Raw genomic sequence first — 27,998 nt, forward strand, 5'->3', positions numbered from 1 at the left:
TTAGATGTATCACAGCAGAACAACAATCCCTCCAGGATCACAGCAGCTGTTTGGAGCAGTACAATCGGCAATTTCAGGGCAAGGCTGAAAAGTTGTTGCTATCAGAAGTTTCAAAATAGCATAATAGTAGCGGGGAGTGCACACCAAACACTTTAAGGAGCTCAGGCAAAATTGGCCAAATCGCACTCCCCATTCATCAAAGCTCCTGTAGTTTTCCATTAGGAAAAAATGGATGATGATGAATGTTGTGCAAACCCATTACATGCTGTTCAGGCCCTTTCCACCAGAGGGATCTGTGCTGACTTCATAGGAAAATGCAAGGTCTGTTTAAAGGCAGCGGGGGGGGAGACCTTTTCCAGTTCCAATAATTACAGTACACATGGGGGACTGATCAGGGAAAGTTAGGCACAGAATGCACTGGGATTTAAGTTTACAGCCATTTCTGGATAGCACCCATTATGAATATTCTGCCGCTGAAGCGCTGAGAGGCATACTTTATGCAATTAACTACACTCAGAAGTTTAGAGCTAGCCTTTCCCTATGGATCTGTGCTAAATCCAACAATGTTGAACTTCTGTTGTATAGCTTGTGGAGCTGCCTGGGCAACTTCTTAGACTCTACATAACAGAGAAGGGGTAGGGAACCTCTGTTGGCACCCTGTGGGTTAGCTCAGGCAGGGTGAGAGGATCACCCACCTGCCAGTCACATGCAATCATTAAGGTGTCACTTGACTGGCAGGTCCACTGTCCCCACCGACCTGTCATAATCCTAGGGTTCCCAAGCACCCTGCAGCAACTTGGCTGCCGGCGCTTGGGAACCACAGAGCAAGGGGCCAAACACAGGGCTGGAAAAGTGATTCTTCCACCACCACCTCACCCCAAATCAGCTGGTGGGAATGGGAGAAAGAAGCCTGTGTTTTCTAAGCATTTGGTTGTGTGTGGGAGGAACCCATTTGTAACCAATGTTTGCAAAAAAACCAAAACTCCTCGGGGCTGCTTGCTTTGGCTGCATGCTCCTGCACTTGGAAGTCAAAACTGAGCTGGATTTCACACATGCACATGCTCATCAGATGAAAAGCAGGAGTTAAAATCCTGTTTTGGCTGCAAGCACCAGCTCCCTGGTGGGAATAGGCAAGTGCAGCCAAAGTAAAACTGATATGTGCCCTCCCACCCACCAGCTGACACCACACATGATGCCAACTGATTTACAGGTGTCCATGGTTTGGGGGAAGACAGCCTCATGGGCCAAGTTGGACCTCTTGGTGGGCCAAGATTGGTCCTCGGGCCAGAAGTTCTCCACCCCTATTGTAGAGTAAGATTCTGCCACAATTTTGTGTGGTAATCTTTTTTTTTCCCAGCCCAAGAATTTCATTCCTTTCTGGGTGATCTTCTGAGGGCCACATGTCAGCAGTGTGTGTGGCCAGAGGTAAAGGAGCAGAATAACACACAATCCCACATCCCTCTGAATCTTTTATTCTCCCTCTTGAAGAACCAAGAGGCATTATCAGAATTCAAAGACTCATTCCAGCTAGGCAAAAATGCTTGTGGCCTGAGACAATTCCAGGGAAGCATGGGGCCTGGGGAGCATTCCAGGGGCCAGACACAGAACCCTAAAGGGTCACATTCGGCTCTGAAGCCTGAGCTCCCCCCGCCTTTAATCAACTGAATCCTAGCTTATGGTTTCGATGCTGCTTTTTACATGTTTGAAAAGTTCAGCTATTTTTATTCTGTTTTGACTTTGCAGAAGGGGCGCAGAGCACTGTGGGAAACTTGCTTGAAAGGCAATTGTTAATAACTTTTGAAAAAAGATATTGTTAAAAATAGCTTTCAACTGACAATTAACCAGGAGTATAATGCTGCAGTTCGTTAATTTGTGGTGTGTTATAATTGTTTTTGTTGTTGTCTACAACCCAGAATTACAGAGCCTAATGTCAACACATTAGGCAACAGCCTAATGTCAACACATCCACCCTTGTTATATCTTGGCTTATAAGCAGCAGAAATAAATTCCAGGTGGAACTTTTGTCTTCAAGGCAAGGGGTGGAGCTGGATGGAAAGTGACAGCCTCAGAGGATCGGTCAACGCTCCAGAGTTGCAGCCCAGACTTACCTATCAACCGATCGGCATTCTGTTGTAGGTAAGAAGTGCCAAGCAAGCCTTCTCTCGGGAGCAATTAACCTCAGGCTCTTCTATTTCCCCAAACACTGTTCTTCTAGTATCTCTCCTTCAGCTAATGGCTGCACAAGCATGAAATGTTAAGAGCCCAGACAAAAGGTAATGCCATTTCCAGCGTAACCATAGCATTTCCTCTTCAGCCACCCGGCTGAAGTACAGCCAAAGACAAAAGATGCTCCTAGGGCAGCTCGTCAACAGAAAAGCTGAAAACACGACAAGCCTTATCATCCCACTGTTTTCCTACTACATAGGCATTGAGGATGAGGAACAAGTGAGCTAACTACTCGAAGAGACAGCCAGGCAGCCCAAACCGTTCTCTAAAATTAGAAATTCTGTCAAGCACCTGGAGCTGTAGGAGTTTTGATTTTACAGGGACCAGAGGATGAGAAACAAGAAAGCCAACACTTTGAAGAATTGGACTTGCTTAACATGGCATTGAATTAAATATGGCAAGTGTTAAATGCAGTGTGGTACTGCAAGAAAAGTAGTTTTTACACGAATGTAAGGGGACAGGCCCCTGCCCCAAAGAACTTACACTGTAGAATTCGACAGTAGAGCATCCCATGTCAGAAATAAGCTTCAAAATCAAACATAACCATAAACAGCTTAAAACCTTAAGACATCGACAGCAACAAAAACATACAAGATCCTCTATACATCTTACCTTTCCTCAAAGGCCTGAGCAACGAGATACACCTGCACCTCCCTGTTGCCATAAGTGGATTTGCGGCTTCCGTTGCTTTTAGGGAAGCATCATCATTGTGCTGCCTTATGATTGGTGGGAGTCAGAGGTGTTGCCCTTGTAGTTGTGAGTGTCATTGTGTTCTGTGAACATAAGAATGGCCTAATAGATCAGGCCATTGGCCCATCTGGTCCAGAATCCTGTTCTCACAGTAGCCAACCAGATGCCTGTGGGAATCCTGCAAGGAGAACATGAGTACAAGAGCATTCTCCTATGGTTTCCAGCAACTGGTACCTGGAGTGACTTTTCCCCCTTTGGTGCTTCAAGTATATATGATACTAATAGGAGTTTCACCAACACTGCAGTGTTGCAAGTGACCAACTAGCATAATGGGGCCAAGGACAATATGGGGACATCCCTAACAGAAGGATTGCAGTCCAAATTAATAGATTTTCTTAAGATGTGGGTACTTTACGCTAAAGGGTAAAAGGTAAAGGTAAAGGGACCCCTGACCATTAGGTCTAGTTGTGACCGACTCTGGGGTTGCGGCGCTCATCTCGCTTTATTGGCTGAGGGAGCCATGTGGCCAGCATGACTAAGCCGCTTCTGGTGAACCAGAGCAGCGCACAGAAATGCCGTTTACCTTCCCGCCAGAGCGGTACCTATTTATCTACTTGCACTTTGACGTGCTTTTGAACTGCTAGGTTGCCAGGAGCAGGGACCAAGCAACGGGAGCTCACCCCGTTACGGGGATTCGAACTGCCGACCTTCTGATCGGCAAGTCCTAGGTTCTGTGGTTTAACCCACAGCGCCACCCGCGTCCCTATTATGCTAAAGGGAAAGGGTAACTAAAAGGAGAATGATAAAGGACTCAGGCAGAGGGTACACAGAAGGGGGTTAATTCTATTAAGTTTGCCTACCAAATCCACACTTTCTGAAGCAATTTGTGAACACAGCCATCCTTCAGAATCCAAATTTAGCAATGCAGTTCTCCAGCCGAATAATGTGCACACGAACATTTAACTTGGGTAAAGTGTGTATAAATAATGAACACATTAGAGAAAGCAACATACAAAATGTAGGAAACGAAACCATTCTAACTAAACTTAAGAATGGAAACAGAAGAAACCAAAATTGGTGGATTTGGTCATCCCTAATAGAAGATCACACACCCTTGTTTGACTGAGCTTCACTACCAGCCCAAGTGAGCTGCAGTAGACTTTGGAGTTGCTGTACATGATGAGTCCTCTTACCGTAGTTCCTGTCTTTTCTGAGTGGCAGTAACAACTGCAGCTTAAACCAGGACTTCACCCAGCCTACCTATGCTGGGCCCAGCTAGAAGTGGATATGAGAACTGAAAAATAACAGCAGTATCAAAACATAACAGGCCTAATGAGTTCTATAAATAAGCAAAATAAGCCAAATTTTGCATTAAGAAACAAAGAAAAATCTGTACGATATGTTGTAAGAAAGTATTAGAAAGCACGTTAAAAGTAAGGTAATAATTATAAGTACATTCAAAATCATAAATGTCAACTATATGGGAAATGATGGGAAGTCCACAATTATTTTATCATTTTATTTTATTTTGATATATGTTATTTTATTTTATGTAATATTATTTTATTTTAGCTTAGCTGAAATCTAAGCGGAATTTAAAGTTTCAATTAACATCTTATAGAAATTAAACTTAATAAATTTTTTCTTTGTATTTATGTGTATGTGTGAAGTTAAATTTGTAATGCTATTAATGAATTTCAATAAAGGAGATGAAAGCAAAAAAAAAAAAGCACTCTGGCTCAAATTCAGTTCTCTTTTTACACTCTCTGATTTTTTTATTAAACAATTTGTTCTGTCAAAATACACAGACACAGAAATTGTCCCTCCATGAAGCTGAGAGGCGATGGAAGCCCATGATGTGAATGGATGTGAAGCTCTTCATTTTAATTATGGTGGCTGTGACCAATCCACCCATTTAAGTGTAAATATATTTGGCACTATGCAGTTAAAACCTAGTTTCTTTTTCAAACAGCAGCAGTCTTTGCTACTTCAGATCACAGCAAGACAGCTTTTGTATATTTCTACAAGCCATTCATAAACTGTTATGAATTGCATGTAATGCTATCTAGCAGTTATCACCTAAAAACCGGAAGCAATGCATCCACTCATCTACATTTCAAATCCGCTTTATTAAGAAAAATAGAGAAGGAAATAAGCTGCATGGTAACAGAGAGCCCAGGGGGGAGGGGGGAGGTTTAGCAACACAGAGGGCTTTGCTCACAGAAATGGAAATGCACCGTCGTTCGATCTTGCCAACGACGTTGCAGTTTTCTTTTCAAAACTGATGCACAAGCTGGATGCTTGACAATATGTTTTCCTTTTTCTGTTTAAGGCAGCATTCAAGAGGCCTATGTACACCATGATGCCAGTTCCTGACCCTCAAAAGAGCTACTTCAAAATACAGAGATGGTAAAAAGTATGTTGCAAAATGGAAACAGATGCTTCTTAATCTTCAGCAAAGTAGTCATCGAGTCCCTCTAGTTCCATTTCCTCTGTTGTATTTACAGAAGAGGAAGTGGAGGTTTTATTTATACTTGTCTGGTTGCTGTGCTTTGGTTGGGAGCTTTCGGGCTGCCTTTGTTCTTTCTTGATATCCTTGATGCCACCGAGTAGCTGCTGACTCTCTGCAAAATACTGATTTGGGTGGTTCAAAGAAAACCCAGTATCACTGACCTGTGCAAAAAAAGAAGAAGGGAAAAACATGTTCTGTCACTGTACTTCACACACCCTTGAGTTGAAATGCACACTAAAATTTTCACTTTGTTCAAGCTTTGAGATAGCCAGCGTTGAGAGGAAAGCTATACATTAGTTCAGCCTCCGTGAAACATTGCTCGATAAAAGCTGCTAAGAGCCAAAACATGTTTTGATACTCAGTTTCCCTGTCTTGTTGCAACAGCAACCTAAGAGGACAGGTTTGTTTGTTGTTGTTTTTTAAGAGACAAATACACAGGCCACAATCTGAAGGGGCAATTGCATAATAAACTGCAGGTAATGCTGAAGTTTCAGTTAGCTTTTTGGCTATGGGAGCCACAAACATTCATTCCAGCTGTAAATAAAACAACAACAAGTATTTGCTCAGGTGAAGTAGCACACCAATGAAAGAAAAAGGAAAAGTCCTAACTGCACACTCACAGCATAAGCCTATGCATGTCTACTCAAAAGTAAGTCCCACTGGTATCAATGTGTCCTACTGTAGCACCCTGCTTGTGGTTAACGCTTAGCTGGAATGAAATATTCAACGCAGCAATAGAGAAATTAAAATAATAATTTATTTGTCAGACAAATAAATGAGAGGCACAGTGGTATATGGTTACCAAGCTCTGGCCTGGCTCCTGCCATTATGGCCAGCACTTATATTTCCTTAACCCAGCCCCCTTGCTCCTCCTGTGGCTGCCTCTGTCCAATCAGCCTGGTTGAAATTCCTATTGGCTGTTTGCTAGAACCAATCACAAAAGATACACCCATTTCCTTTTTGCCTTTTATGGGAAACAAAAAGCTATATATTCTTCTATCTATAAATGACAAATAAGTAGTCATATATCTTACATTTGTCTCAACAAGGAACCTTAATTACCAGCTCACCTCTTGCCCTCCTTGCCCTATTGCCCTCCAAAACAGATGGTTAATAGTTTTAAATTTTTATCTTAAACAGATGTCAAGGATCTTGAGTTCACATCAACATTGAAAGATCTCCTTCTTTTGGAGGTCTTTAAACAAAGGCCTGACAACCATATGTGTGCTCTAATGATGTTTCCTGCTTGGCAAGGGGGCTGGGCTGATGGCCCCTGTGGTCTCTTCCAACTATATGAAATAAGAATCTAGCATAAGGATTTAACATTTCTTAGTTTCTAAATCCTTTACATAATTACATTTAAGCCAATATATTTCATACATTATCATAGGTAGCTTTTTAGAAGAATAAACCTTCTCAAAGTAAAAAGGAAGGAACATTTTACAGCCTCAAAATAAAATAGGAAGAAAACCTCTTCTTCTGTTTACACTCCCCTTCTCCAGCCAAGCCAGCTGCTTTTTTCCATTTGCTCTTGGCTTTTTAACCTTAGGAAAATATGGCTCAAGTTTAATGGGAGGCACATGGTTTTATTTTACTATTTACCAAGTCTTAATTATGTTTTTCTCAGCCTTTTTTTATATTCTGTAATATGTAGGGTCAGTGTAACCTTTGCTCTCAGCCTGTAATTCCCTTTTTACGACTTTGAGAATTGTTTTCTGCTATAAATCAGGGGGCCCCCTTGTCCAGGAGGATAAACATCTTGCCAAAGTACTTAGGCAGCTGGTCTTCTGCCTGGCATGAAACATTTGAAAATCTTTAAGCTCATTTTAAAATACAGGCCCTGATCAAAATATAAGCCTAAGTAAAATGCAGGCTATGATTAGATGCCTCACTACTCCCAGGTAAGTGGATATAAGGTTGTAGAGTGGCACATCCAGAGAATGGCCCGTTAAGAGAACAACTGCTCTCAGTGTTAGGCTTGCATCTTCTTTCTACTCAACTGTATTTGAGCATGTCCAGGTTCAAATTCTACACTTCTGTGTGGGGAGACAAGTAAATCGCTGATAGTTTTACAGATCAAAACAGAGAATTCTTACCAACAAGTCAAATGTGGAAGCCGTTGCAAACATCAGAGCCACCAAAATCTCACAGAAATAAATCTATCTTCAGAACAGATTTTACACACACACAAAAACACACACATTCAAACTATGATTAAATTAGCTATCATTAAAGGCAAGCCCTAGCTGTTTTATTCAGAGAAGGCTACTTCCTCTGTGCAGAACGTATTTTCAAAATATATTTTTTTAAAAAAAATTCACTGCATTTCCGAATAGCTTCCTTTGAAACCTCTTGGTGATTTAACAAGTAGCAATAAAAATAAACTTCTGTTTATAACATGCTGCATAAAGCATTAGTGCTAAGATATTAAGTAAAAGCTCTACTTTAAAGATGACGGGTGCTTGGGGTTTTTTTTGGGTGGGGGAACGAAGTTTGCTAATGTATCCTAGATACTTTTCAAAAACATTTTGACCTTAATTCCTCTCGAAAGAAAAACCTGAAAAGACATTTAGTTTTAAATGGCTCCTTCCCCCTGCCCTAGTCTAGCTGAGGTAGGAGGGAGGGAGGCCCCACATCATTTATCGTGCCCTGTAAAAAAAACACAAAAAACACAGCAAAGCTTGTAATCTAAACTGACATGAGGTAAAGGACACTGGATTTAAAAACAAGTCTCTCTATTTCATCTGCTCTGTATTTCATCTGCTCTGTATTTCATCTGCTCTGTATTTCATCTACTAAGGCCTCAAATCTTTTCTCAGATTCTGTTCATTCTAAGCAGTGTCCTTCCGTAACACAAAGCCTGGGTTCCTTTTGGTGTCGTATTGTGTGGTTTTACTAAGGATCTGAAGCAATGGTGTTGAACCTGTGTGTTCTTGGGGTTTTAATCAAGAAGCTACAAAGTGGCAAGTGATAATGAGGCAAGCTGCTATTACAAAAAAATACACAACACAAAAAATACAAAGCCATATGGAATTATTTCAGATACTGTATGCTGCCTTGCTATTTACACGCTTTCTCTCTTTCTAACTTGCTCTTAACTAAATTTTGACCACCAAGAAATCAAAAAAGCAAATCAATCCTTTTGTCTATAAACATAAACAAGATGCATATTTCCTGGAAAAGGAAAGCCATTAGAAAGACAACAATAACCACAATATCAAACGCATTGGTCTTTGCAAAGCTACATTTGCAAGTGGCAGTTTCCTTTTAGCCAGGGATATAAGCATTGCCCATTTAAACGGAGCCGCTCTAATTATATTGCTTGCAACCAAATGAGCTTGACAGCTTAGTAAAAAAAAAATGCTTCAGCACATCTGTTTTATTATCCTTATTAATAATATTGGCTCAGCCAAATCACTCATGATAGTAAAACATTTATAGCTATCAAAGCACAAAGAGCACATTTATTTAGATATAAAAAGGCGCCAGTTTATTAGTTAGGACAAAGAAATAATTGACACACAAACAAACAAAAACCTGAATGGGAACAATTCCAGCAGTTTGCCATAAGTAAGAATAACAATTCATTCCCTCCATTTGCCCCTATGAAAACTATGAATCTATTGGTCTCTGTGACTCAGAGGGCACTAGAATTGCAATGCCACCAATATCTTTTCCTTAACCATGGATTAAGCTATAAATTTAATCACTTATATTTTGTGTTGGTTATATAATTGTTCTGTCTCCTTTTAAGAACACCATATTGCTATAGCTGTAACAATACAAGTGATAACTTAAGTATTTTTCCTTACAGTCTGACTTTTGGGGCTCAATTTTAAGCTTTTGGCACCAGAAAGTAATTTCATTATATTTAAATAAAACTTGAAGTTCAATGTGGCACCAACACTCCCAATTTCTCGATACATTTCTAAGTAAAATAATAATATGCAAGTAACAACGAATATATTCTACATTAGAAAGCTGTAATGGTTCTAGGGGGTTGCTCGTGCGTAAGTTGGCGCCACACCTGGCTGGGTTACCTGGGTGAACCCTTTCTGTCCGGACAGCCACCCATCCGTGGCTGTCTCAATCGCTGGCAGAATCCGTCAGTGGGCGTTTCTTGAACTTCTTCCAGCATAGAAGTTCTTTGACGCCCAGTCTCCTCCTACTCTCCCTGCGCGGAAGTCTTCTGCGCAGGGAGGGTGTGGGCAGCGGAGGACCCGTGCTCTCCCCGCTGGTCTCCTGCGAGGAGTCCTGGAGCCTTCTCTCCGATTCCCCCATCTGCCCCCCTCCTCTACTGGTGCTACGCTGATTTCCTTCCCCAGCGGATGGGCTGCCTCTCTCCCTACTGGGACCCTCTCCGGCATCCCTCTGGAGCCTTCCCTCTGCCTCTGGCTCCGGTGGCAGTTCCCTGACAAAAGCGTAACCTTGAATTTCAGTGCTTTGCTCAGCATTCTTCTATATTTAAATTCATTTTTTCCTCTTACTGTATTCATAAATATTTTCATTCATCACCATTGGCGACATATGACTGATTGGTTTTTGTGGGACAGGGCAACAGAAAAAGCCATCAAATTCTGGCATCCAGTGGACAGGAAGATGTAGCAGCATGTTTAGAATGTCTTCCTTTTCAGGAAGACCAAAAATAGCAGGTCTAATCAGGCCCATGGGCTAGAGGTTCCCTACAACTGCTCTACGTGGATGAACTGACCATGGTTCAAATGCAAATGCAAAACCTACCAAGAAAGGCAGCAAACCTAAATCCAAAATGGCCTCCAAAATGTTTGCTAACAAGGACAGCACTATTATCGAGATAGCAATTGGGGGTGGGGCGGGACTAACACACACACACACACACCACCCTTTCATGGAGGACAAGGCTATTAGTGATTACAAGTCATGATGGCTTTATGGTAGCCTCCAGGTTCAGATACAGGAAGCCTCTGAATACCAGTTGCTATGGGAGGACGATTGCCATTATGCTCTGTTTGTGAGCTTCCTAAGAAACAGCTTGTAAGCCACTGTGGAGAACAGGATGTAGGATTATATAAGTCTTTGGTATTGCCCAGAAAGATGGAGAAGTTATTAGGTTTTTCACAATATGTTCTGCATCTTTAACATACAGAAATAAACTGATCATCCATGCTCAGAAACATATTCAAAGGCCCTTGCCCCCGGGGCAAATGGAGACAGACAAACACGTGAAATCATCCCATTTTATAGTTTCTCCCAATTGATGGGAAAGGGGCAGAGAGAACTATCCAATCAAAAGCAGGGAAATGGTGTGCAGGGTTTTCACCCCTTAGTTGGAGATGTGCCCTTGCTACTTGTCCTTCAACAGAAATAGGAAGAGAGGTGCAAATTACAAGTAACTCCCCTTGGTTATGGTCAGGCAGATTTGAAACACCACTATGGACATTTGAGAGGAGGTGTATGACTTTTAAAATATGTAAACAGATATGTAATATGTAAATAGATATGGGTTTTTTTCTTCAGTCTATGTGGAATAATGCAAACCACTCTAAATATACAAGAACTGGAATTAAGACATATGGATTGATGGTGTCTTTGGACAAAGGTGGAGTTCGGGTGCGGGGGGGAGAAAGGTTTTCTGTTAGCAATATATTTAATCAATCTTTATGTACTTTTTTTAATGCAACTTGGAACTGTGTCTTCTTCCATCCTGTAAGAGGGGAAAACTGGAAGGAAAAAATGTAGAAATCAAGTGTTATTGCTTTATCTACATTTCGTTTGCTAGGACCAGTGAAACACCACTCCATAAATGTAAACAGTTTTGCTACAAAATAAAACAGCATAACCTCATAACATATTTGTTGATTATGTATGCACTAAACAGTTAGCAAATGTGGAGTGTCGATCCATACATGAAATGAAAGACATCTGCTATATACTCATTAACTCAGCGTAATTAACAAGGATGGTGGCACGTGGTGAATGTGAACAGAATGTCTGAAGTTTCGCACAGGGTTTTTGCCACCAGTCTTTCCAATAATGAGACACATTATCGCCTGATAAATAAGAACCACTTACGTCATGGGTCAGCTCAAAGTACTTCTGACAGGCCAACTGATAGTGCATGCCCTTCACCAGATCCAAAATCTAGAAAAAGGAAAGTGATCGATATATTTAAAGGGTCTTTAAAACAGCTGAAATGTTCTGCAATGTGAACATGTGACCTTTACAATTTATGGCAGGGTTTGACATAATACAAGAATCTGTAGTCTTATAAGATACAATGCTGCTGACATTTTCCTCCCACTTAGAATTGAAGTCAGATTATCCATAAACAGAGAAGAGGTTCTGCCTTCACAACCAGAAATCAACAGTTTTGCTTCACAAATGACATAGAAAAATGAGGAACGATGTGTACTGTCAGAACATATTGCGCTGCAAAATCTCTTGCATTATTTCAAATAAGTATCCACCATTTGAGCAACTGAAATATGAACTAATCAAGTATGCGGCTATAATTTATTTTGGATAAAATTTGCTCAGACGTGTACAACATAATACAACTGTGCTCCCAACTACAAATTGTGGTGGAAGTAATCCAGAAAAGAAGTTGCAGAAAGCGCTACATTTCTACCCTCTCTAAGATCAGCTCTCAAAGTTAAGTTGTTTCTAGCAATGCTCCTCAGAACACGAAAGGGAAATCATCTGTTTTGAATTCCTATTAGAAACATCTCTCTATCTCTTGTAAATACAATTTGCTTTCCAATTCTACCTCATGTAATCTCTTCTGTCCTGCATAAAACATTCATTCTTATCAGCAGAATGCAACGCCATTTGAAAATTTAAGTTGTCTGTCATTTTCCCCTTCTGCTGCTATATAATTAAACTGTATATTCCCTGCTTATCAAGCTCAGGAAACCGCTGGAACTGAGAGATAGCCTCAGCCGAGAGAAAATTCTTGAGAAATGCAAATTCACACTCCTTTTCAAAAGCCTGACCTTTCCATGTCAAGCACAGAAATAAACTCCGGCACAAATCCCTACTGCCCTCATTATTGGAGGCTGCCTTATAGTTATTGACAGATGTACAAATATTTGCTGAATATATCAAGCTACAATGCTGCCAAAGAAGTGCTTACTGGGTTTGTTTTGCTGCTACAAGTGCAACTGATTAAATGTCTGCCTTTCTTGTCACATCCTGTTACATATCTTGTGAAAAACAAATCAACTTGCCAAAAGAGGCTAAAGTCTGGCACCGTCTATGAGCTTTTGAAATGGAACAGATAATAAAACGTAATATATAAAAAACTTGGCTTTGCTAATTAAAAGTGTTAATGCTGCTTCGAATGATACTGAAATGGTACCCAGCAGCAGCACATTTTGTATCAGTGCATCAAGTTTATGTAGTACATTTGATCATGTAAAAAACTTATTTTGGCTAAAGGATGGATGGATGGATGGATGGAACAGCACCTTTTTCTTTTTGTAGAATATTATATTAAAATAACACTGATCAATTCCAATAAAACTTGTAGAGTGTTGGATACTTACATCAGTTACATCTGAGAAGAAAAACTGAGCAGGGATGCTGTCAAATAACTGAATCATTGAATACACTGCCAAAGCTTCAAATATCTGTGACACAGCCTCTCTGTAAGTAAGCACAAGTGTCTGGAGATCTAACATTAACACTACAGTTGTACCTTGGAAGTTGAATGGAATCCATTCTGGAAGTCAGTTCGACTTCCAAAATGTTCAGAAACCAAAGTGCGGCTTCTGATTGGCTTCAGGAATCTCCTGCAGCCAATCGGAAGCCCCGTCGGACATTCAGCTTCCCAAAATAGTTCGCAAACCGGAACAGTCACTTCTGGGTTTGTGGCATTCGGGAGCCAAAATGTTCAAGAACTAAGCTGTTCGAAAACCAAAGTACGACTGTACTTCTATTTTCATAGCTGATATATGGGAACCATACCTTGTCAAAACGATCATGCCAAGCTTGGCATCTGAACAACCCTTCTTGTTGCCACAGATACCCAGAAAAAGCCAGACCCCAAACCATCCCATTACAGCTGTACCTGTTGCGCCAGAGTGGTGCATGCTCTAGTTATCTCTCGCTTGGACTATTGCAATGCACTCTATGTGGGGTTACCTTTGAAGGTGACCCGGAAACTACATCCAGAATGCAGCAGTTAGACTGGTGACTGGGAGCGGCCGCTGAGGCCAGATAACACCGGTCTTGAAAGACCTACACTAGCTCCCAGTACGTTTCCAAGCACAATTCAAAGTGCTCCAGTATACCTGAAGGAGCGTCACCATTCCCATCGTTCTCTCGGACACTGAGGTCCAGCGCCAAGGGCCTTCTGGCTGTTCCCTCGCTGCGAGAAGCCAAGTTACAGGGAACCAGGCAGAAGGCCTTCTCGGTAGTGGCGCCCGCCCTGTGGAACGCCCTCCTACCAGATGTCAAAGAGAAAAACAACTACCAGACTTTTAGAAGACATCTGAAGGCAGCCCTGTTCAGGGAAGCTTTTAATGTTTAATAGACTATTGTATTTTAATATTCTGTTGGAAGCCACCCAGAGTGGCTGGGGAAACCCAGCCAGATGGGCAGGGTATAAATAATAAATTATCATTATTATTATTATTATTATTATTAAACAGGTGGCGATCAGTGCTTATCTTCTAGGAAAGAAAGATGCTGGCACTCAGCATGAAGTTGTTATAGTAAGTGCCACACTTAAAACCAGCGCTTTTCTCCTAGAAGAAAAGGTGTCTACCTTTGAGTACCCACAGAAGAAAGCACTGCTGGTGATCATAGTATTCATTATTTCTATTTATTAAATTTGTATGCTCCCCTTCACCTGTAGATCTCAGGCTGGTGCGCAACATAAAATTACAATATTAAAAAACACAACACAGCATACATAGTAAAAATAAGAACGAAAACAAACCAATAATCCCCCCCCTCCCACACCACATTTAAAAGGGCATTGGATGTCAATCAGTCAAAGGCCTGGATGAAGCGGAACATTTCTGCCTGGCACCTAAAGGTGTATAATGAAGACTCCAGGCAACCCTAACTGGGGAGAGCATTCCACAAATGGGGAGCCACTGTAGAAAAGGCTTGTTCTCATGTTGCCGGACCTCTCATGGAGGAGGCACATTAAGAAGGGCCTCAGAGGATGATTGTGGGGTAGGTTCATAAACAGCAGGACAGTTGGGCCATTCTGTATAAGGAGAGGGTCTATATTGGTGTTTTTTGGCTTAAGGGTCAAAGCAGGGATTGGGTTCAATGGTTGACCAATAATATTAAAAACTATACCAAAAATACTGTGCCCATACTCACACCATGAATGTATGAGGGTTCATCTCTTGTTACAATCCTGGCAGCATTGGGATGAAGTTACACAGGTGATACGAAAATTAAACTATAGTCCCAAGTGGCATGGGGCTTGTTTTACATGTAGTACGTTTTGTTTGGTTTTACCAAGAGCAGCTCACTCACTCCTTTCCATCTGCTTTAGATGCCAACTCAGATGCTCAAGAGAATTTAAAATATAAAAATCAGCCTGGGAGGACACTGTTAGGAAATCCCCCCACCCCTCCAAAAAAAGAGAAAGAAAAGAATACAGGATGCTGCTTTGCATGTGCAAATCCTTAAAGGGCTCTTTGCCTAGCAGCCTGGGACACCATCCTCAGCGCAAAATGATTGCCAGGTTTCCCCAGGCCCCTTAGTAAGCATCACAGCATAGGCCGAGTTCCCTGTGGCAGATTTAACCATGAAATTGGAACCCTCTCTAGCCAAACAAAACTTTTGTGATTACTGGCTTAGCTATGCAACAACCCTGAATCCTACCAAGGTTCATGTGCTTTTCATAATTAACACTGGTCAGCAATGCTTTGAAATGTGCCTAATCCCATGGCCCAGTTTTGTTGCAATGGCAGCTATGATTCTGGGAATCCCCAGGTGTAGGAAGTGTGGTGACAGATATTCACACTGCAGGGTGGAACAAACTGGTCTTCAATCCTCTGAAAAAGATTTGACAGCTGACCTGTTAAATGTTGCCTTTTATTTAATCACTGTATGATGCATTCTAGCCAAGGAAACTGTCTGTACCCAAGCAAATATAAAACCACTTTTAATTTGTTGGCAAATGGGTGGAGGAAGACTGGAAGAAATTTAAGGACTATCTACAAAAATATTGTAAATTGTATGAATGTTAAGAAAGATGTAAGATTAGCAAAAACATGGCTTCAACAAACTAGTTATAAAGAATATAAATTTAAATTTAATTGGAAGACAAAACGATAAATTTTGGATAAGTAACACTTTATGATCAAGTTTCAATAAGAGTATGTTAAATCCCAAAATTTGAGATATTAATATTGGAAAATTATACTATATGAATTAAACCAAGTTAATAATTTGCTGGTAAAATTTATGCGTTTAGAAAGCAGGAACAAGGGTTGTGAGGAAGTCCAAAGATGAGTATGAAATGTGGATATTGGAAAAGATTGTGTTATTATCTATGTATTTTATTGTTAAACTAAAATTTAATAAATATTATAAAAAAAAAAAGTTGGCAAATGAAAATAATGCTATAAATCCCACCCACCCCGTCCCTTTACTTTCTGAAGCATTGCATATTATTTCTCTTGTAGCAAAGGAAGCCAAGGCTTCTGTACCTTTAACAAGTGCTGAGAAATTTGGCAAGTGCATCTTGTCAAGGAAGGAGAAAAGATACACGTACTAAAATTGTCTCTTCTAAAAAGCTAACAGAAGTGCTGGAACCCTCACCTTTCCATTACTTGAGAGACTATTAAACAGTTCCTTAGCGCTGTAACTCAAAAGATATTGAGATCAGATGACGGGGCACTGCTGTCACACACAAGCTTAAAATAGTTAATTGGCTTCACCTTCCTAATCACTGATATTTTTGGGTACGCAAGGTCAGTTTGAAGCCATTTTCAAATAAAATAGTTACTTCTGTTCTTAAAAGACTCAATCTTTCCAGCAAAGAATTTGTTGCATTTTATCTATTTCTAACCTTCATTTTTATTTCAAAGGTGACTTAAAATGTGATTGAGGTGCAGCTACTGGAACATGCTTAGCAATATTCCCCTAGTTCCAGGTCAATTCTGCAACACCTCAGCTTATTCTCTTAGGGCTTTGCAAAAACCTTCGTTTATTTGCTTATGTGAAGTAAACCGCTAGTATCTTTCTTTGTGCATTTTATTTCTAACATTAAACATGAAAAATCTACAGGAGCTCCACTTTTGATAGCCTATAGGGATTCAACTCAATTTTTTACAAAAAAAAACCCCACCCCAAAATAAACTCATTTCTGACAAGCACTGAACAGAATTTATACATGCCTGGCTTCACACTCCAAAGGTACATAAAGGAAATAGAAGTTTTGGAGCTTAGTTTTAGAGCAAGTGTTGTGAAATACTACATTACTCCATAGTCAAAGATACTAAAATAGCTCTCCTGCAAATAAACCTGTAACCTTACCCAACCCCCAAAGATCTGCTTTTCAAGCTCCTTCTGGCAGCAAGAATCATGAGGTCAATGAAATGTAAAGAAAGTATCATAGCTTCTTATACGGACTGAATTAATAAAATCTGGGTAATTATATTTACTTAGAAACCTCAATGTGTTCAATCAGACTTACTTCCTATAAAGGCAGGCATAGGCAAACTCGGCCCTCCATGTTTTGGGACTACAACTCCCATCATCCCTGGGCACTGGTCCTGTTAGCTAGGGATGATAGGAGTTGTAGTCCCAAAACATCTGGAGGGCTGAGTTTGCCTATGCCTGTTATAAGGCACTTTTAGGAGGCCCATAACCAGCATTAGTTAACACATAATTGTTGTGCCTGTTGAGAGTCTAAGTATTCGCGCTTGCTTTGCATCGCACACACAGTACTTGCACATATTATATGTACAATTTATATTTATATTACAAATATATTATATGTACAATACTTGTACATTTTACACATATGTATATTACTTATCTGCAATATGCACATATTACATATTATCAAGTTGGTATACAATAAGCTTGCCATGTATAAATATTTTTATAAAGACTTATAGAGAAAACCAACAAGGAGACTTGCTGACAGGTGCAGAACTTTCTTTTTTGCAGAAAGAATGCTGCAAAAAAAGAGCCAATCAGTAATTCAAAGCAATAGTAGCAGAGAAATATGAGTCAACATTATTTTTTTGAGGTACGTTGAAGCGAGGCGACATATATTCCAATGTATGGGAATTCAACGTAGCACTATGACAATTGTTCTGTCAGTGCAAACACCAAACCGGTATTTAGGGGGCAAGCCCTGTTACATTAGCAATTATTTAGCAGGACTAATTAGCTGAATCTATGAGTGTAGCTTTCTTGTGCTTAGTTTAGGGGGCTGCACTTTTTTCTGATGTTTTAGGGTTACCTTGAAGAAGAAGTTTCAGCTAACCTAACTGGGTTCATTTGGAAGCGAAGAAATTTGAAGGTTTTCTACAGAATATGTACAAGATTATTCTAGCATTTCATTAGCAGCTGTTAATGCCAACCACCGTAGTTAATGACTTGAACCACCCAAAAGAACTAGATATACACCAACACTGGATATTTTTATTTGACTACTAGAAATTATCTTATCTCGAACTACAACTGTTGCTTACTGTGATGAAACTTGGCCTACAATGTGGAATCTCAGTAAAATACTTGTCAAGCCAAATTGTCTATATCCTGGAGAAACCTAGCATGAAAATGGGCTGGATGCAAGCAAATTGCTATCACTGCCAGTGTGAGAGAACTTAAAACATTTAAACGTCTTAAATGTTTCATGCAGAAATGCTTTCCTGACAAACTGTGGCATTCGGCATTAAGTCAAAAGACAAACAGGCCACCCACTCACTTTAAAGCAATTTACATCTCTTATATGCAACTACTGTGTAAAAAGACCGAGAAATTATTAGTTTATAAGGTAAAGCTGCAAAGGAACATGAGCTTCATCACTTTATCCCCAGGAACATTTACATACTTGGGAACAGATCTGAAAAGTAACCCACTCCAATGATCATGCCTAGATTCAATTCTTCCAGCCAGCATGGGCTGTGGCCAAGGTCCTCAGAGGAAGTGAAGGTAACAGCCAGGTATCTCTCCATCACACCCTCATCTATCTCAGCTGAGGATTCACTCCTTAGGAGCATTCTGTTTGTTTTGCATTTTAATTGCTGTTTGCATTGGGATCTGAAGTACTGACAGCCGCTTATGGAAGCCAAGGTTTTTGGCTGAAAAGCAGCTATACGATATAATAAACAAAAGACATATCAGAGTTAGCTCACAAAACTATGAACATATTCAACAGGGGAATCCCTGACCCTAATTTCCTACTGTACAGAATTGAATAGTTAAAGCGAAGTATTTCCTCTGGATGAAAGCAGCTGATCCAGAGATTAATGCAAAGTTTTGGGGCACAAAATCCAAAGAGTCAGATTTTCCCGCACTGTGATATCAGCATTTTGCTTCTAATACATACAGAAGCAATATAGTTTAGGAAAGGTTGCAGCAGTTGTGAGAATCAAAACACCCTGATGGCAAGCCTTAGAGAAGTATACTGATGAATCTCACAGCCTTCGGGGTTTGCATGACTGGGTGCTGCTGGAAATTAGATCAACACTGCAATTTTAAAATGAAACAAGAGCTCCTTGAATTAAGCATGGTTTAGGGCAGTGGTTTTCAAGCAGTATGTCGTGATGGTCAGGGGTGCCATGGGCAACACTGGCCTCTGTCCTTCTTTCCTTCCCTCCCTCCTCTGATGCCCTCTTGTGTCTCTACGTCCCAAAGGCTTGCAAGAAGCAATAGCAGTAATGGCCCCGCTCTATTCTGCTTTGGTCAGACCACAACTGAAGTACTGCATCCAGTTCTGGGTGCCACAATTTAAGAAGAATATTGATACAAGTTACAAGAAAGGAGATTCCGACTAAATATCAGGAAGTACTTTCTGACAGTAAGAGTTGTCTGACAGGGAAATGGACTCCCTCAGAAGGTGGTGGAATCTCCTTCCTTGGAAGTTTTTAAGCAGAGGTTGGATGGCCATCTGTCATGGATGCTTTAGTTGAGATTCCTGCATTGCAAGGGGTTGGACTAGATGATCTTTAGGGTCAATTCCAACTCTACGGTTCTATGGTTCTATGGTTCTAAGCTGCAGTAAACCAGACTGCTCAACGTCCTTGATAAAATACAAGGGGGGGGGATGGATTACAGTAATGAAAAACAAAACTATCAATCTGCTTGTCAGCATTGTGAAAAGAACACTTTGGGGGTGGGGGAGAACATCATTGAAGCAAATACTACAACCTGATTTAAAAGGCATTTTGCATGCACTGTCAGTCACATATTATACATCAGTATTAAACTAAACTGAAAGGAAATACCTGGTGCCACATTGCTGCTGTAACTGAAGAAAATATTCCCTACCTGAGCAATCCCAGAGGGAGGGATTTTATATGACTGCAGCTTCTGCTTCAGCAGCTCAGGATCACTGTGACGGAATGGGCACCCTAACAACAAAGAAGAGAGGCAAGCACACAAACAAGACTATTTACTCAGAAGTTAGTACAACAGCACACTTGAGAGCCTGGCTAAGCAGTCCTTAATTGTCTAGCAGCAGCTTATTAATACAAAAGCTAATTGCCCATGTGTGCAATAGCTTTACGCTTCTTCCAAACGGCTAGTTCACTGTATGGTATCATAGCACTAATAGGCACAAAAGTTATATAATGTGTTACAGAAAAGTAGGCCAAGATTCTTATTCACTTGAACAGAAAACTGCTTTAATTAGGTTCCACACTAAATGAGTTTGAAAATTCACCCAAATATTATAGTATAGCTATAATACAAACAGAAAAAGCTGCATGAGTTTAGCTGTAACAATTAATTTCAAAAAACCCACAGATAACATGTGAGCTATATTATTAAACAGCATGAGAACGTCAACTTGAGGGTCAATGGGGGGGGGGCAGGGAGGGAGAGAAATGCTGCTTACGAAAATAATTATGCTGTAGTGTTTGCATCTAAGTGTATTTTATTTCATTGATTTCACTGGGCCTGACTACAGTGGTTTAATACCCAAGTATCGTAGCTTAGCTAGTATACGAAATAACAGCCACAGTTAAATTACTGGTGGTTAAATCACCAGGTACATTTTAAGTAAATGCATAATCATTAGTGTGTAAAGAGATCAAACTCCTATTATACATCCTCATTTTTATTGCATGTCCTTAGTTTTTCAAAAGAATTGTCTCCTGAACAATGCAGTACTCTGTCTGGAGGTGTCCAAGCTGCGCATTCCAACATAAATGGCATTGCAGAATATGCATTGCAATTAAGATGGAGCTAGGGAATTGTTTATTTACCTTCTTTACCACACAGAAAGTGCGTTCTCTCTCTCTCTCTCTCTCTCTCTCTCTCTCACACACACACACACACACCCCTTCACTTTAACACAATTAACAAGGAACCTTCCACACAGAAGATCCATACTTTAGGGTATTGGACTTAATTGACTGGGAAGAATTGGAGGTGAGAGTAAACAAGTTTCCGTAATTGGCTGGTGACTTCTCTTGGAGCAGATTCCCCCCAGCCACTGTCCAGGAGCGGGGAAGGGGGGATGTCTCTTAATTTGACCTTGTCTACCAATTTTAAGGTCCCATTCCTCCAAAAGAGTCCCAGAGACCTTTGTGTGTGCAGAGACTGGGGGCAACATTATTATTTTTAAATGAAACCAAAGGTTTCTGTGGAACATTACTTTGCTGTTACATTACTTTTGATTCCTGCTTAAGAGGGAAAGCTGAGTATGTGTAAAAAAACCTGCTTCAATGCCAAGTAACTTTTAGGCAAGTCATAGAAATATGCTGCTTACCCAATTAGTGTTTTATTCTAGGGAGATCATAAGATTCGAAATATTTCATACTATCCCAGAGAGTGTTAAGCTATTAGAAAAAGCCTATAATTTATTACTGTTTTAGAGCAAAGCAAGAGCATTGATTGCAAGCAAAGCAAAAGCACTGAGGAACTTTGTTGTTTGTCAAGAGACATGTTTTTTGGGGGGGGCTGGGGAATAGAAAAGCAGCAGCAGAACCAAGAAGAGAAATAAAAAACTAAACAGCTTGGTGGATTTCATGTTGAAACCCTGCTGAATGAATCTCTCTTGCTTGACCTAGTTCTGTAATAAGACAAATCACCAGAAGAGTAACCGCACACTAGGCTTGACAGTGATGACTGCCATAAGCCACAGAAAACTAGCTTCTGCCAGTAATACAGCCAGCCAATCAGCTGGCTTCCAAAGCAGTTTGGGTTCCCATGCATTGTGAACATGTCAGGTGCAAGCACTTACCGTGATAATCCCCTTGGCCTGGTGGGTTGGACATTATAATTTTCATGCAGCTGAATGGAGTATAGTCAGTTCTCTTGCCTTCTTTTCCATAGGAATGTCGGATGCTGTAAGCATATCCTTTGTCAAACTAAATAGAAATAAAAATTGGGTGGTGTCAAGAGATTTCAGCTACTACAAAGGATGAAACAATGGGATTTAATAATAATAATAATAATAATAATAATAATAATAATAATAAAAATAAATAATAATAATAATAATTTTTAATTTATACCCCGCCCTCCCCAGCCAAGGCCGGGCTCAGAGCGGCTTACAAGCAATAATAAAAACAAGATGAATGATTACAACTTAAAAACAAAAATAAAATACAACATTAAAATAATGGAACATTAAAATATTAAAATGTAGCTTCATCGCAGGAGGAGAAGGAAAAGAAAAAAGAAAGAGAGGGAGGGAGGGAACCAAACTGGCTCCAAGCCAAAGGCCAGGCGGAACAACTCTGTCTTACAGGCCCTGCGGAAAGAAATCAGATCCTGCAGGGCCCTGGTCTCATGAGGCAGAGCGTTCCACCAGGCCGGAGCCAGATTTGAAAAGGCCCTGGCTCTGGTTGAAGCCAATCTAACTTCCTTAGGGCCTGGGACCACTAAGGTGTTATTATTTATGGACCTTGAGGCATACCAGGAGAGGCGGTCCCGTAGATACGAGGGTCCTAGGCCGTGAAGGGCTTTAAAGGTCAAAAGCAGCACCTTAAATCTGACCCTGTACTCCACCGGGAGCCAGTGCAGTTTGAAAAGCACTGGGTGAATATGCTCCCATGGCAGAGACCCCGTGAGGAGCCTCGCTGCAGCATTCTGTACCCGCTGGAGTTTCTGGGACAGCTTCAAGGGCAGCCCCGTGTAGAGCGAATTACAGTAGTCAAGCCTGGAGATGACCGTCGCATGGATCACTGTGGCCAGTTTGGGGCAGGAAAGGTAAGGGACCAACTGCTTGATGTGGCGAAGGTGCGAAAATGTCGCCTTGGCTGTTGCTGTAACTTGCGCCTCCATGGAAAGGTTGAGTGGTTGTATTTGATTATATCTCCTTGCTAAGCAATTTTAAAGTTAAAATTGAAACAATGTTATCAGCCAGCCATGTTGTAGCAGTTACAGAAGACTCTTTTCATGGCACGATAGGACTTGGAAATCATTTCTGAGTATGGCAAGTTGGTCCTGCAGATTTATTCCTCAATTTTCTACAATAATTACCTCTTCTGCTGGGCTTATTAAAAATAATCAAATTAATCAAAGCTAAACTGACAGCCAATTTGAGAACAAGCTTTTAAAACATTATAACTCTTACTCACAAACTGTGAGTTTTTAAAGTCTAAGCTTAGGGCAATCCAGAAGGACTGCTGTACCAAAATGACTGTTGCAACGGAGAGGCAGGTGTGAACTCCAACCTAAAAGTGCACAAATATTTTAATGCAAAGCAAACAAATAATTGTTGAGCAATGGTGGGCTATGGGATAATCAATGTAAGTCTGCATTAGTCACACTGAACAAGAAAACAGGTCAGAAGATTGGGCTTTTTAAAAAATAAAAAAGCATATGCCATAGACATGATTGACTCCTGTCACATCCACATCAAAAGCCAATCACAGGAGAGATCGGGTAAAGGACCACACAGCCTATTTTTAGCAGCTAGTGTTAGACATTTTGGACACCTTCTGCTTGCCACTAGAGATAAGAGAGGAATTTGGTTTGATTAGCATCTTAATGCAAAGCTACCCAATTAACACTCCCAGCAACAATGCATGAACCAAAAGGATATTATCCTTCAATAATTAAGCACATGCCACTAACAATCCAATTCTGAAAGTAAAATAAATCCCCACTGCCTCTCCTAAAAATATAAAGAAAGGGTTTTGCCATCTTGTTCAACTCTCATTATTCTTTCCTACCAGCACAACAGTTCAGTCCAAGGAAGAGGGAACAGGCCCTTCAAGGATCAGATTGGCTGCTACGTCAATCATGCAGTTAATGAACCTGTCTATCAAACTGACAGACAGGACATCTCAAAATACTAACAGCCCATGACACAAACCAGCTACTCAAACCTTGCTACACCAGCACCTATTTTTCGACTGCATTTCCATGATACAGAGGTTTTACATGAGGCAGAAGATGGAGTGTTCTAAAGAACTTTGCTTTATTCTATAGTTAACCAAGAGGTGAAAATGGTGCAATGGCTTTTATATTTAATGGCATATTTTACAATACATGTTCTTTCTCTAAGCAAAACAGTGGGAGAAGAGAGTGAACAAATCACACAGAATTTTCTAAAAATCATGGTACTTGCATTAAAATACTTTGTAGACTGCCTCACAGCCTAGTTCTTACAGAGAGCAACTATTCAAATTTTGGAAATGAAAATTATACCTCTCAAGCAATTAATCAACAGAACAGTGGTGCCTCTCACTACCTTAAATCAGATGAATATCAGATACACATGGCAGAAAATTCTAATTAATTCTGATGGAAATGCTTTATTGCTTTAAATGGCAGTTTCCACAGTGTGCATTCAAACACACATTCGGATACATGCAATGTTTGTTACGAACTATTCAGAAGGGAACATATAGCAGTGTGCTTTGTTATGTAAGACAAGGAAAACTGATATTTTCATAACAGACACTTTTTCCTTAAAGTAATTGAACTCAGGCTACAATGACACAATTATAAGCTTGCAAAACAGGCATTAATAAAAATTACAATGGAATCTATGTAATATTTCAGATATCTAGCAGCAATAAAAGTTGGCATTCTAGATTAAGGGTATGAAAATGTTACATTTCAGGAAATACATAACATTATGAATAACTTTTGACACACATTTGTGCTTAAATCAAATCTGATATTTTCTGGAAATACTTTAAGTTTCCAAAGTGCGAGTTCAAGACTGGACAAGAGGCTGACAGACTAATTAGCCAAACATCTTGAAAAGGATAAGACTCCAATGGAATGATAAGAGTATTAAGGGCAGAGTCAAATGGATACATCAATGAAGGGTGACATCTCAAAATGAAATACAAAGAAAAAACAAGGAAGTTTCCTATCTTGCTCTTTGGTACTTTGAAACCAACAGTTAAAGCAGAAAAAAAAAGACTGCAGTCTGTATTAATTTTAGCACAACTAAATTTTGTAACAAATGATTTGCACCTGAGAGAAAACCCTGCATTTCATTTATTTGAAGTTACATACCTCAATAAGGCATTTAAATAATCCAGTATTTTCATATTCTACAGAAGTGTATTGTGCTGACATCATATAATTGCCTGGGGGAACTAAGCTTTATTCAAAACTGTGTTCCGCCAAAACCATTAAGTTCACCAACTGATAGGACATCTTAGAAACACAACATAAAATCTGATCTGCCACTATTCCTCTAGTTTACTTAACCTTGGTGTGCACCAACGAGCTGATAATTAATTTAAGACCTGAGAAAAAAAAGAAATTTCAGAGGGAAATGCAGAGAGGCATGATTTAGTTTAATATGCATCTACATTAGCTACAGGGCATAATTAAAAGTACATCACTTCTTTAAATCTACATAATTATATCCCAAAGACATTCTCATTAGTATCTTCTACTTTGCAGCTAAACCAGAAGAGGCCTCAGGTCTGCAAGGTCAGACTTCTTTATTTTAAATGTAATAATATAATGTTGAAAATAAAACGGCTGATGCAAAGTGGTGAGGCTGGCCTTTATCATCTATGCATTATTATTGTGAACACAAGAATTCCCAGACATCCATAAAAAAATAATCAAGTAGCCGAAATCTGGTTTAAAAAAAAGCTGAAATCAATCACTGATTAATGATCAGGGCTAATTCTGAATATATGAAGCAAACTGACTAGCTTTATTAATTTATGCATTATTTCATGGTAATAGAACTGCAATATTTATTCAAAATAATTTTCTTTAACCAGCAACTTGGCTCTTAATTCCGTTAACAGATGGATGTTCTAGTTCCAACAGTACAAAACAATCCTTCATATTAATTACTGCATCGTCCTGAGAGTAAGTATGCAATACAAAGACAAAGGGAGGTGTCTTTTGAGTCAAATGCCTACAGACTAAAAACTGCTATGACCAATTCCACAATCTGCGGTATGGTCTAAAGGCTCTTAATGTGAAACATGATTAGAGCTACACTCACTTGACCTAGTCCCTAGTATCTGGAATCAAGGGAAATAACCTTCACTTACTAAGCTTGCTCCCAGAGTTAATTGAAAGCTTCTACCAAACTGAAAGCTATGTTGTAATAGGAAGCCTTTTTGAACAGGGGTGGATCACTTGTCTTGTGGACTGCATGACCCTCAGGGTATTTATGAATGGTTGCAGCAGAAAAGTGACACGGCGAATGAGGAACACTTATTCCGCACCATCAAAATTCTTTCCCGAAGCTGAAAAATATTTATCAAAAACCTTGGTATAGAATATGCCAAAAATAAAATACAACAAACAATATTTCTACTTAAACTAATGTATATAATCAGAGGCAACCATTTCATTTTAACAACTGACCTATCTGAAACATAATTTAATCAAACCGATGCTTTAATCAAACACATGACTTGCTAGACTCTTGGCGACTTGTGCAAAGAGGAACGATCTGTTCCAGAGAAATTTAAATACTAATTGCCATTCTAGGGTATTGTGGATTATTCTTCCTCTTTCCACAAATTTCACAGTAATAAAAATTAGCACTTTGGATATGCAGTACATTTAAAAGCTTAAGGAGAAAGAAAGCAGCTTTATATAAGGTGCCCCAAATTTCAGGGGTGGTGGTGGCAGGGGAAGGTTTAGTGAGTAGAGGGACTGACCACCACCTGGGGCGGAGGCCTAGCTGTTTGGTCCCTGCTTCCAGTTTCAAACCTCCCATTCTTTCGGAAGTCTCTTAGAAGCCAATCCCGCACCTGGTGCCAAAGAGACAAACTCTTTGGGCCAAAGAGACAAACTGATGCTGCTGCTGGTTTATTGACCACTCTGCTGACCAGCAACATCCCTGGCCAAGCTGGCTGGAGTGGTCTATGGCATGGTGTTGGAGAACAGCACTATTATAGGCACCACGTAACGCTCATTCTGCGTTGTTTTCTAAGCATGGCAGCATTTAAACTTTGGAAGTCCCTGTCTATTTTTGGCACCGGCTTAAAGCATGCCTTTAGGAGGCACTGGAAATGCAAAAGAAAAACCGGTGCACATTGGCATGCAGTTGCTACTGCACCACAATATAGCATTTGTGTAGAAGACCTCCTTCTATGCCTTTCTGGCATTAGCATCAAGGCTCAGAGAAACGGCAAGATGATCTGTTCTCTTATGCCATGACTTCTACATATACTTGGAAGCCTTTTGCAAAGGACTTTGAATGCCTGTCGGATTTCCCCTGTTTTACATGCTTCTCAGCACTCTCAAGAACTCCAAAGAATCTGCTCTTCTTGGTGGCAAATTGTTGTTCTGCAAAACTTTTTATTCAGTACAGTAGTCCTTTAGGGACTACTGGTATCTGTGCAGGGGCCTCAGAACTGTGAAAGTCAGCTCTGACCACTCCAACCTGGCTTTCCCACGCAACTTGGGAATGACAGGGCCTGCTTGCATGGTTCTACACCCCTTTCCAAGCACACATTTTATAATGCCCAAAGTGGGTATGTAAGTTTAAACAGACTTTCTACCCAATTACGAAGCACAGACAGGCCTATATGGCCTTTCCTCCCTCCCTGGGGTCCCCATCAATCCCTCTTTTAAAATTAGTGTTATGTTGGCTACCTTTCAGTTGGTAAGGAGACAGAACTAGGACTTCATTCAACCATCCTCTAAACAGAAATGGATCAGTAGTTTGGAAAATATTAAGGTTAAGCACTGGAGGACAATGTATGGAAATATTTGTGGTGGAACTTGGTCCTTTTATTGATTTTGAAAGCAAATATTGATATCACTATATATAAGTGTTTATCAATATTGCAAGTAAGTTTTCTGACTTCCTTCTGTGATTTCTGCAAACAACAAAGTTAGGCAATATAAATTTATGCTGAGAGCAGAATTGAGATGTATATCCGCTGTGAGGAAAGGATGGGAAAGCAGGTGTTTTTTGCTATTGCTATTTATGTTAGACTTGTTTTAGTCTAAGCAGCTGTCCACAGTGCACATGGACGTCTGCAGA

At 40.1% G+C, this 27,998-nt stretch overlaps 1 protein-coding gene across 1 annotated transcript in view; it reads right to left on the reverse strand.

Moving 5' to 3' along the window:
• Positions 1-4,668: 4,668 nt before the first annotated feature.
• Positions 4,669-27,998, reverse strand: part of PRIM2 (DNA primase subunit 2) — a 70,730-nt gene continuing 47,400 nt past the window's right edge. Inside the window, 4 exon segments of the mRNA XM_079970444.1 lie at positions 4,669-5,589; positions 11,480-11,548; positions 19,883-19,965; positions 21,801-21,927. Of these exon segments, the coding sequence (XP_079826570.1) occupies positions 5,362-5,589; positions 11,480-11,548; positions 19,883-19,965; positions 21,801-21,927 (507 nt within the window). The 3' untranslated portion in view covers positions 4,669-5,361.

Source organism: Podarcis cretensis (assembly GCF_951804945.1).
Source record: "Podarcis cretensis genome assembly, chromosome: 3".
In the NCBI taxonomy this organism is placed as follows: domain Eukaryota; kingdom Metazoa; phylum Chordata; class Lepidosauria; order Squamata; family Lacertidae; genus Podarcis; species Podarcis cretensis.